This window comes from Peromyscus leucopus, chromosome 15 (genome assembly GCF_004664715.2).
Source record: "Peromyscus leucopus breed LL Stock chromosome 15, UCI_PerLeu_2.1, whole genome shotgun sequence".
Lineage (NCBI taxonomy): Eukaryota > Metazoa > Chordata > Mammalia > Rodentia > Cricetidae > Peromyscus > Peromyscus leucopus.
In genome coordinates, this window is record NC_051076.1 from 5922853 (window position 1) to 5935157 (window position 12305).

Sequence of the window (12305 nt, forward strand, 5' to 3'; positions counted from 1 at the left end):
GGGGGTTTTGTTTGTTTGTTTTTGCTTTTTCCTCATGAGAGGATGGGAAAGAGACAGATGAGGTCCAAAAACTGGGGTTTGGGTCCATCATTATTCTTCAGAATGTCCATCTGTGTCCCTGTGTGTTTGGAATGGGCCCAGCAGTTCATGGGCAGAGACGCCTGGGCAGCTTTGTGCTTCTCGTGTGCCTGTCCCTGGATCAGTAGCCAGCCCTGTGCCGGGAAAAGGCTCCTGCCCCACAGCTTATTAGAGATCTAAATTTAGCCCAGGAGGAAGGGCTGTGGGCTCGGGACCATTTGATGAATGGCTCGCGGGATCTGGCAGCGACCGGAGTAAATAGGATTTAAACGAAGCACCTCGCCACCCCCACCCCACCCTCATCAGATCTGCACATCGTTAAACACAATGTGCTGTTGGGAACTGCACTTTCAATGAAAGCAACCATGCGAAGAGGCATTTGAATAATTAAGGGCATGGTGATATTAAAGCTCACGGGAAGAGCGGAGAGCGCGGAGGCAGGCACCTGTTTCTGGGATCCTGCACTAGCAAACTGGGAATGGGGCTAAGGAAAGAAATGCTTTCCTCTGACTTGAGAGGAAACAATACAGAGCTGTAAAGAGGCTGCTTTTACGAGCTGGCAGATGTGCCTATCTTCAACACTGGCGTAGCCTCTTATGTACTCAATGTCAGCCCCGAGAGTTCTGCCTGGGGCTGGCCTCAGTGAGAGAGAATCTGCATTTTGGCCTCCAAACCCATCAACCCCCGAGACTCTGGAATCCCTCTTCTGCATCATCTCCTACAATCACCTCTTATTCAGTTTTCCTGTTGGACAAACATATCTGAGCCAACCTGTGGACAGAGGCTCTGTGTGGACGGTGACAGCACCTCACCCTGACCTTAACCAGGATAGGCTGGGACGTGTGTCCCTGCAACCCCAGAGACTCTCCCAGCCAGAGAAAGGTGCATCGGGCAGCAGACCTTGTTTCCTTTGAGCCTAGCAGTTCTCTTCCTTTCTCAGATTGGCTTTGAGTCTCATGGTGACATTGCTCCATGGGACCAGAAAGGGGGCCTGTCCGCTGTAGAAACCGTGCGTCCATCTGCGAGGGTCCTGTGTTGGTATTCTTCCACCCTCAGGAGAACTGTCCACCAGGAGGTGGTCAGTGAGCACGGGGGGGGGGGGGTGGAGGGACAGTGGACAGAAGGTGCAGGGGCCTCCAGCTGGAACGCTTGCTTGGGTGGATGCAGATAAGCTAAGGCAGTCTCAGTTACAGATAATAGTGAATAATAGTTTTTTAAAAAAAAGAAATGAAAGGACAATGTGGCATATTTTAGTCCACTCTAGATAGCATTCAACCACACAGTCTAGCATGGGAATGAGCTCTGGGCCCTGTGGAGGTAGTCCAGCTTTGAGCAAGAACATCTGTTTTGCCTGTGTGTGTCTGTGTGTGGGGCATGTGTGTATGTGCATGGTGTGTGTGTGTCTGTGATATGTCTTTATGTATGTGTGTCTGTGTACATGTGGGGTGCATGTGTGTATGTGTATGGTATATGTCTATGTGTGTAGTATATATGGTGTGTGTGTGTCTGTGATATATCTCTATGTATGTATGTATGTGATGTGCATGTGTGGGGTGCATGTGTGTATATGCATGATATGTGTGGGTGTCTGTGTGTGTAGCACATGTTGTATGTGTGTCTGTGATATGTCTCTGTGTATGTGTGAATGTCTCTGTATGAATCTGTGTGGTTTGTGCATGTGTGGAAGGCATGTATGTATGTGTATGGTGTGTGTGTTATGTGGTATATGTCTGTGTGTGCAGATCTACACACATGTGCATACTCAACCTCAGGGTTTCTCTCTAACTCATCCCATTTTGTTTTTTAGGACAGCATCTCTCACTGAACCAGGAGCTAGGCTGGCTGGCCAGTGACTCCCAGAAGCCACTTGTGTCCTCCCCAACACTGGGGTTACGGAGGCAGGCCACCACACCTGCCCCTTACGTGGGTGCTGGGCTTGAACTCAGGCCCTCACGCTTGCATGGCAGACACTTGGTGCCTCCCCCACTGAGCCTTCTACCCAGTCTCCCAGGGTAGCATTTTAACCAGATTCTGTAGCATACACAGTCCCTGAAAACTCATTCCCTTCATGAACTTCATTTTTTTTTCCTTTAAAAAGAGCGGCAGTCTCTACCTCCGTGTTGGAAGGATTGATTACCTGAGAGTGTGATCTTTGTAAACTTAGCAGAGTCTGCCACGTCTGTAAGCATCACATGTGGACAGGACTCACTGTGCTGGGTGACTGAGGCTGGGCAGGAGGGCCGTATCGCTGCAAACCATGTTCACTAGCTGGCTGCCAGGCGTTTTTCTTCTAGAAGTGGTAAATAGTAGGATGTGGCTTTTGAAAGAGCAACAAAGCGACTGGAGTGTTCCAGAAGCATATAGCTCAGGGGGCCTTTGATGGGGTGATTGACAGCCCCTGTGTTACCCGGCAACTTAGTTAACCCCCCTCCCATTAGGAGTGGATTGATTTCTCCAGGGAATACTGATGTGTGCTGACTCAGCTACGTCAGCCTGTCTGCTGCTAGACCCTCTGCAGGGAGAAGGAGTGTCTGAGAGGCTCTGGTGGAGGAAGAGGGGGCTCTGGGAGCCCCGAATCGGGTCCTGACACACTCAGAAGAACCCTCCCTGGGAGGATGCAGGCTGAAGACCAAATTGTGTTTTCTCACGTGTTTTGCTTGACTTCCATGGCACATCCGGAGCCCAGGACGTCACAGACCAAGGCTGCCAGTCTGTGAGTTGTCATGTCTGATTGGTTTTGAGGTTTTGTTCTAACAGCGTTGAAAACCGGTGAATTCAGTCAAAAGCATCTGTTCGTACGCACAGTTGGGTGGTTGTTTGCCGGCTGTGTGGTAAACATTTGAAACCATTCTCATTATCAAATTACCAAATGTTTGCCGGGTGTGAGGGTGCAAACAGATGATCCCCGGGCTGAGGAGGCTGAGGCAGGACGGCCACAAGTTAGAGGCTAGCATGGCCTACACGGTACGACCTTATCTCAAAAGAGAAATGAGAGGGAGTGAGGGGCAGGGGATGGATGAGGAAATAAAGAAGCGGCTTCGTCGCCCCAGGAGACTTTCACACCCATGCTCCCCGTCCCAGCTCCTGCAACCATGGATCGCTGTCATTGTAATTGGTTAGCAATTTATATAAATAGAATAATTTACTATATATTATTTTCTCAAGGGCTTCAGCCTCATTTTTTTACTGTGGAAAAATTTACACAACTTAAAAATATGGTTTTAGCTATTTTTAATATAGTTCAGGAACATTAGGAACACTGCATTGTTATGTAGCTGTCACCACTGGCCAATCTCTAGAACGCTCCTTGTCTCCCAAAGCTGAAACATGGTCTCCATTGACTACTCATTCCTCTCTCCTCCCAGTCCCTGCTGGAGCTTGTACCTTCTGTCCATGAAGCTGGCCACTCTGGGACCTCAAATAAGTGGGATCAGCTAGTTGTTCCTTTGTGTCTGGCTTATTACATAACATGATGTCTTCAAGTTCCACGGAGGCCGTTACATTCATCAGATTTTGCTTTCCTGCTGGTATCTGTGTGTACACATCGCTTATCTACTCACCTGTCAGCTTGAGTTGCTTGTACCTTTGTGAATACATGTGACTCTATGTGTGCAAGTATCTCTCGTAGTTCTGCTGTGGATTCTTTAGTCACATATATTATAATTCTGTGTTTGATGTGATGACTGGAGGAACCTCCATAGTGGTGGCCGCAGTGACAGCACCATTTCTCCTCATGTGCTGTGTGGGAGGCACACACTGGTGTGTGAGGACATGCATGCATAATACGCCTGTGTGTGGAGGCCAGAGGACAAGCTTGGCTATCATTCTTTTTTTTTTTTTTTTTAATTATTTTATGGTTGGTGTTTTGCCTGCAAGTATTTCTGTGGACCATGTATGCCTGGTTGTCCTCAGAGGCCAGAGGAGATGATTGTGAGCTGCCATCCAGGTGCTGGGAATTGAACCCAGGTCCTCTTGAAGAACAGCAAGCGCTGTTAATTGCTGAGCCATCTCCTTAGCCTGACTGTCGTTCTTAAACCTTGTTTTATTTTGAGACGGAATCTCTCACTGTTCTGGCGGCAAGCCTGAAGGACCTGCCTGTCTCCACCTCCCCAGGGCAGGAGCTACCCATGCAGCCGCCATACTTGTTTATTTTCACATGGGCGTAGAGACTAAACTCGGGTCTTCGTGCTCACGAGGCAGGAACATCACGGACAGAGCCCTCTCCCCAGCCCCAGGACATGACCTTTTGAATGTTGTTCATCAGACCCACTCCTTTTTCTGACTCTCTTTCCCCTTCCTAGAGAATCACAAGTTGGCTTCTCGAGGCCCTGCTTGACGACACCTATTTCCCTCTGAATCCCAGCCTTTCCAGTCTATTCAGGCTGTTAAAACTACTCAGAGAACTGGTCAGTCATGATAACCTCAAGTAGAATCTCACTGCTTAGTTTTCCCTAGCGCTGGCTGTCTCCCTTTCGTTGGCTGTAGTCACCACACCACCCACCATAACCTATGTAACTACCTCTACTGTATGAACTCCATCTAGTCCAACCATAATGATCATCTTAAGTGACTCTGCTGTCTCCACACTTACATGAATGTAACAGACCTGTCTGCCAGGTCTGTCCTGTTAAATGTATCCACAGTTCTTTGCAATCTATTCACAGAACCTCCAGTTGCCAACAATTGTCTCTTTAAACTTATCACTTGTTTATGTAGCAAGGTCAAGGTGTCGAAAGCCCAGAAGTTTCTACGTCCTTGAATCTGACAAGCAGGGGAAGGGTGGAAAGAGAGGAAATTGTAGAGGGAGACCAGTGACTTACCACAGGACATATCCTGTTAGCTCCATCTTTTAACAACTGACAAGCCTGTGTGACCACACATCACAGTGGTCCTCAGAATGGTCCTCATCTGAGCCTGAGGAGGATGCTTCAGCCTCTTGGGCCAACCAGTTAGCAACCTCTTGGTTGGACTGTACATGCAGGTCAACAATACCCAGTGATGTAAGGTCTGGCATGGGGCCAGGAACATGGAGAGTGAAGTCATCCTGGGGTAGTTGGAAAGGTGGCTTGTGGTCCATGTCTTTCCTTGTCATCATGGGTTTTGGGACACACAGGATCTTGCTATGTTGCTGTCTTGGTTAGGGTTGTATTGCTGTGAACAGACGCCATGACCACAGCAACTCTTATAAAGGGAAACATTTAATTGGGGCTGGCTTATAGTTCAGAAGTTTAATCCATTATCATCATAATGGGAAGCATGGTGGCACACAGGCAGACAGGATGCTGGAGAGGTTGCTGAGAGTTCCACATCTGGATCAGCAGGCAGCAAGAGAGAGAGTGACATTGGGCCTGGCTTGAGCATCTGAAACACCAAAGTCCACCCCTCGTGACACGCTTCCTCCAACAAGGCCACACCTACTCTAACAAAGCCAAGCCTCCTAGTAGTGGTACTCCCTATGGGCCTAGGGGGGCCCTGTTCATTCAAACCACCACAGTTGCCCAGGCTGTTTTCAAACGCTTGTATGATCTGCCTCAGCTCCAAGTAGCTGGAATGACAGCATAGGTGTTGTAAAGTCTTCAACTCTGCTTTGTGCTCCTGCTGTATAGTTACGGAACTAAGATTTTACTAAGGTATCACAGTCCAGATGACAAATGTCCTGACTGCTGTCTAGTTGCCTAGACGCCTCTTTTCATGGTCTATATAGTAAGAGAAGGGGGCATGCTTAGAGCCTACCTCCCACGATTGAAGACCCTTCCCTCTTACAGGTAGATGTCCCAGAGGTGGCTTTTGACAAACAGTCATCAATCAAAGCGGTTCTAGGCCCGGCTTGGCCTAAGTGAAACATACCTCCATACTCATGTCTGCAGTGGCCTGGTGGCCTCAGGGCTCTGTGCTGGCCACACACCCACTGATGCCTCACCCCACACACAGATGAAGTCCGGGGGTCCTTCCTGTGTCTGAATCATCATCTTTGCCTCCTGCTCTGCACCCCACTGAGGAGCAGGTAGTGACTGGTGCCTTGAAACTGTGTCTCAACCAGAGTGAAGAGAGCATGCAGGTCTCTAGGCTCATGGAACCCTCTGGAAGCTCCAGAAAAATACCCAACTGTCTTGAGCAGTATCCCCTGTCCCCCCCAAATTCACGTGTTCCTGAAATCTCTGGACATGTCATCAGTTGGAAATATAGTCATTTCAGATGTAACTAGCAAAGAGCTGTAGGCAGCCATCCAGGCAGAGCATAACCACGCAGAAGGGAGGACACAAGGCCAGGCAGCCACACAAGATGGAGGCAATGATTAGGCTGGGTGCAGCTGAGAGCTCCAGGAAGGCCTGGGAAGCTGGAAGATCCAAGAAATGGAGGCCTGGAACCTCCAAAGGGAATGTGGCCCTGTCAACACCTTAATTTCAGAATTCTGGACTGAAAAGCTATCAGAGATTATGTCTCAGTTGTTTTAATCCATTAAATGTGTGGGCATTAGTCACGGCCACCATGGATGACATATGTAGCAGCAGACATGGGGTGGACTGTCGAGCTGATGCTGTGTGGAAGCCAGCCTACAGGCCAGGGTGGGGAGAAGACAGGGTTCAATGTCCCTGTGTGACTCTGATCTTGTAGGAGATACACTTCTGTGTCCCTTACCCCTGTTACTGCTTCCTTTCTTCCAGTGCCTGCCACATTTCTGTCACCATGCAGAGCGTTGGGACATTTCACTCAGCATTTATAAGTGCAATCGTTAGGAATGTTTCTGCAAAACTAGTCTAACCTTTGAGGTTTGTGACTCTGTGCAGGCTGGGATGGCAGAGCCAGGGCCTGAACTTGAGCCTGCCACGTGACATAGAGCTCATATTAATAAAAATGGCAGCCAATGGCCAGGATCAGAACTCTTGCCCACCCATGCCTCTACCCACTTGCCCCCAGGCCTATGTAGCAGCCTCGTCATGTGAGCCCTGTCCCTTGGTGACCTGAGGTACTCTCACTTGTCCCTTTCCTTCATCCTGTGTGCCCCAGTTTAAATGGGCTTTGTACACTCCTCATTCTATTACCGAGTGCTTAGGAGAGGGATTGTAGTAAGGCCTACTGTGTGTGCCTGTCTTACCTGAGGTGGCATGGGGCACCTCTGGGCCCTACTGTGTGTGCCTGTCTTACCTGAGGTGGATGGGGGCACCTCTGGGCCTACTGTGTGTGCCTGTCTTACCTGAGGTGGCATGGGGCACCTCTGACTCAGGACTGAATCTGTGGAGTTTGGCTTTTGATATGTCACATCACTTCCAATTCTCTGTTTCCAAGAAAGTTTGACACTAATATTAAAAACAAGAAAAGATCAGATATTCTGAGATGTGTATTTGTAGAAGAAGCTGCCAAAAGTTCTGAGGCTTGTTTTTAAAGGTTTATTTATATTTGTGTGTGGATGTTTTGTCTGCATCTATGTATGTACACTGTGTGTACACACCAGGTACCACAGAGGCCGGAAGAAGGTATTTGATCCCCTAAAATGGGAGGTACAAAGAGTTGTGAGCTGCCATGTGGCTACGGGGACTGAACCCAGGTCCTCTGTAAGAGCAGCCAGTGCCGTTAATGGCCAAGTGCCCTCTCTAACCCCAAACTCTGAGAGGTTTCTTCCCCACAAGATTCATTATTTGTTTGTTTTGGTTTTTTGTTTATTTATTTAATGTGTGTGTGTGTGTGTGTGTGTGTGTGTGTGTGTGTGTGTGTAAGTGTATGTATGTGTACCACATACAACAGCGACTGTGGAGGTCAACAAGTGCGTTCAATTCCCTGGAACTGGAGTTACACCCCCATGTGGTTGCTAGGAACTGAACTCTCGTCCTCTGCAAGAGCAGCAAGTGTTCTGAACTGCTGAGCCATCTCTCCAGCCTAAGTTCTGAGTTTTGAAATCTAGTATTTAATAGCACAGTCTTCACTGTATCAGCCTGCCTGTGTTTGGAGATTGACTGTGGTTCCTACAAACATGTCTTCTCTTCTGGTTATTTGCTTTAGTCTCCAAGGGACATGCTCTTTAAAAGCATAGCCTATTTCTAAGGGTGTTTGCTTTTGCAGTAATGTACATGGTGACCCCAATGAGAACACAGGGCCCCACCTGCTGGGTCCAGATAAAGCTGGTTTTCCAGAGTCCTGTGTTTCAGTTGCCATATCCTTAGGGGACAATTTGCCTGTGAGGGAGGGACCGCCCAGGCATTCTAACCATTCTTCCTCTTTGCCTCTTCATACAGGCTGGCCATGGGTGACCCTATCTGTCCTGGGATTCCTGTACTGCTATTCACATGTGGGTATCACCTGGGCTCAGACATATACAGTTCTCTAATGCTGCTGGTCCAGGTCAGCCTTGCGGTCAGCCTTCAAGGGACATGGCATTTCACTCCGACCTCTCACTCTGAGACCATCCCTGAGGACCACCTTCCATCTCCAGGACAATCCTGAAGAAACATTTTCCACTCCAGGACCCTCCCTGAGGGACCACCTTCTACTCCAGGACCATCCCTGAGGGACCACCTTCTTCTCCAGGACCATCCCTGGGGACCACCTTCTCACTCCAGGACCATCCCTGAGGGACCACCTTCTACTCCAGGACCATCCCTGAGGGACCACCTTCTACTCCAGGACCATCCTGAGGACCACTTCTCCAGGACCATCCTGAGGGACCACCTTCTCTCCAGGACCATCCTGAGGGACCACCTTCCACTCCAGGACCATCCTGAGGGACCACCTTCACTCCAGGACCATCCCTGAGGGACACCTTCTACTCCAGACACCCTGAGACATTCCACTCCAGGACCATCCCTGAAGGAACATTTCCACTCCAGGACCATCCCTGAGGGACCACCTTCTACTCCAGGACCATCCCTGAGGGACCACCTTCTTCTCCAGGACCATCCCTGAGGGACCACCTTCTACTCCAGGACCATCCCTGAGGGACCACCTTCTATTCTGAGACCATCCCTGAGGGACCACCTTCTACTCCAGGACCATCCCTGAGGGACCACCTTCCACTCCAGGACCATCCCTGAGGGACCCCTTCCACTCCAGGACCATCCCTGAGGGACCACCTTCCACTCCAGGACCATCCCTGAGGGACCACCTTCTACTCCAGGACCATCCCTGAGGGACCACCTTCTTCTCCAGGACCATCCCTGAGGGACCACCTTCCACTCATCTTCTGCTGAAGATGCTTCATTCTGAGTCTGACAGCTTTATCTATCACAGAAAATGTACAACCTAAAAAATCTTCTAATTTTGGGGCCGCAAAGATTTTCTCCCTACCCCCACGAGCTTCCTGGTACATAAGCAGGGTCAGGAGCAGTCTCAGGTCTTTCCCAACTATACATGTTGACATTTGTTCTAGAACCTACTGTTGACCTGTTGAGTTCTTCCTTCTTGACCAAAGATTCAAAGTGGTGGACATTCATTGTTTGGGCATGGAAACCCTAGTCAGGGATAGGCTTGCCTCTCAGAGACATTCTGTGATGTTTGGTGACCTCTTTCCATGTTCTTCACTGGACTGGCCTGCACATGGATGGTCCTTAGCAGGGAGGCAGCAAAGCCATAGTCCTGTTCCAAGTGGCCTGCCTAGAGTGGATGATGTACAGGTGGAGCATCCAAGGAGTTCTGCAGTTTGAACTTTACTGGGGCTTCCTCATGCAGCTGCTGTTCTCTGAGGTCTGTAGCCATGCAGTAGCATGGTCATTCCTGCCACAGCTGTTCTGTACAGCACGGAGATGTAACAAGCCAGAGAATGGGTGTGTCCACACACAGGTGCTATTGGGCAAGTCCTGCGGGAAAGGTGGCGGCCCAAGGTCCCATACGCTACGTGTGTTTTGTTTAGTGGGTTTCATTGCCTTATTCTCACCCAAATAAAGCAGAGCCCTTTTGTTACATAGATAATTCACATTTTTCTAGACTTATTGTGGATATTTTTAAATAAAAATTTTGAGATCTAAACACGCATAACTTGACATTTCATCCCTCCAGACTGATGTTGGGCAGGCTACCGCCGACCTATGGTCAGTGACAGTGCTCCCACTTGGTTTCACAGGGGAGGGGGTGAGGCTGTCTGAAAAAGCTGTGTGTGGAATTTGGGACAAATGCTTAACACTCCAACTATATGAATTGTTTACTGTGTGACAATTAGGTGTCAGAGCTAACAGGGCTTAGTGCTGTTTCATTCTCTACAAGACATCATCCTGAGTCATCCCTGGGAATATCAACTCAGTGGAACATGCACCCTTACAATGCACCCCCAGTCACCAGGTAGATCCCCTTCTTCCTGGCTGCCATGCTTGGAAGGGATGGGGGGCAGATGTTGATGGCCTGGGATGAATATGCTGTGCTCATTAGAACAAAGCACAAGCTGGAAAGGGGCAGGTAAGCTGGGCATTAATAAATAACCTCAGCAGCGGGCTTGGTAAGGGGGGAGACATGGGGCAGGTAATTGTGGGCTGCCGGGAGGTTCCAAGGATTGGGGAGAGTGAGAATTGAACTGAGTGCTGTGCAGTTTCACAGATCAACAGAGCAAGGATCTGTGGTCACCAGAGAGAGTCTGGGTGAGGCCTTCAAGTAAGGGAAAAGGCTTGCTAAGAAAAACCGTAGTGTAAAAATGATTATGCGAACATCCTGTAAATAATGCAGGAGATGCTGAACTCTTCCAGAGAAGCCATTTCCAGAATGCTAGACCTATTCATGAAATGACACTGGAAGAGTCAGTGAGTGTACTTGGTTGTTATAACCCTGAAGTTTGTTAAAACCATGATTCTGGCGAGGTCTCAGGCTAGTGGACATTGGCTGTCAGTTTGCTGTGTGGATTATCCAGGACTCTTGTCCTGCCTCTCCCTGCTCCCCACTGTAACATGACAGGAGCACCTTCCTCTATGGTCTCCACTCACTGTAAATAGATCCTTGAGGCTGGCTCCTGGGCAGCAGTCAGTCAGTCATTAGCCCCAGCAACTTCAGGAACAGTTCTGGAAAAACACTGGGTAAGGTCCTGAGTCACTGCCAGCCCCAGGGCCCTCTGACTCTTGATAGCTCCATGAGCAAGGCCAGGAGCTCTAGTCACCTGCCAAGACAGCGCCCAAGGAGGGCAAGATGCCCAAAGCCATGAATGTAGTTTGTCCCTTCTGATGCCATTGTGGTGGGAGGCAGAGCCTTTGTTGTGGTTTGGCTATGAAGGACCCAGATAGTAGAGGCAGCCTCACAGGCTCCCAAGGCAGAACCAGAACTTCAGTGAGAACAAGCATTGCCTCACTTTCCTGTGGACACTCAGTGAACAGCACTCAGACATGAAGTCTGCTGCCTCTGGAACTTTATATTCCCCCATCCATTATAGGTTCATATTGACAGTCAACTTTACAGGATCTAGAATTACTTCAGAGACCCACTCTGAATACAGGTGGCACCATTCCCTGGGCTGGGATCTAGACGGCAGAGAGAGAGAGAGAGAGAGAGAGAGAGAGAGAGAGAGAGAGAGAGAGAGAGAGAGAGAGAGAGAGAGAGAGAAGCCCCAGCACCCACCTCTCCCTGCGTCCCGTCGAGGATGCCATCAATGTGACCAGCACCCCCAGGCCATGAGCTAAAATAAATCCTTTCTGCAAGCTGCTTTCTGAATGAAAAAAAAAAGAAATAAAAGGGAAAGGAGATGACTTCTCCTAGGTGTGGTGGAGGAGAAAGTTTATTATAGATATACAGGTGAGTACAGCTGGAGGCAGGGACATTAGAGAGAGTCTAGAGTGGACATGACTCTGAGCCATGTGAGGAGAGGGAGGGAGAGGGGGAAAAGGGAACCCAGTGCAGCAGCCAGGAGGCCCACAGAGAGGGGATAACCAAAATAGTGTGACTGAATAGGGAAGAGCAGCCCAGTGCCCTGGGCTAGAGAAGTTTAGGGGAGGAGTGGAGTGTGCCAGCCAGGAGGCCCTGTGACAGGTAGGACTGAGGGATACAGGAAGAACCTGGCAGCCAGCAGCTGCTTTGATATGTTAAATTGGCACCTGGGCATTTGGCTTGAAATGTAACAGCCTTTTTCTGCTATTTTGCCACATCAACAAGAAAACTGACTGGTGCATGGGCACCATCCACATCAGAGCTCCCTGGATCAGTTCTTAAAAGAGAATTATTGCTATGCTTATGTGTATCATGTGTGTGCAGGTGCCTCAGAGGCCACAAGAGGGTATTGGATCAACTGGAGCTGGAGTTGCAGCTGGTTGTAAGCCAGCCACTTA

General features: G+C 49.3%; 1 protein-coding gene across 1 annotated transcript in view; it reads left to right on the plus strand.

Moving 5' to 3' along the window:
• Hhat (hedgehog acyltransferase) overlaps positions 1 to 8694 on the plus strand; it is a 268490-nt gene extending 259796 nt beyond the window's left edge. Inside the window, exon 12 of the mRNA XM_028882840.2 lies at positions 8310 to 8694. Within this exon, the coding sequence (XP_028738673.1) occupies positions 8310 to 8401 (92 nt within the window). The 3' untranslated portion in view covers positions 8402 to 8694. The remainder of the gene's footprint in view (positions 1 to 8309) is intronic.
• The last annotated feature ends 3611 nt before the right edge of the window (positions 8695 to 12305 follow it).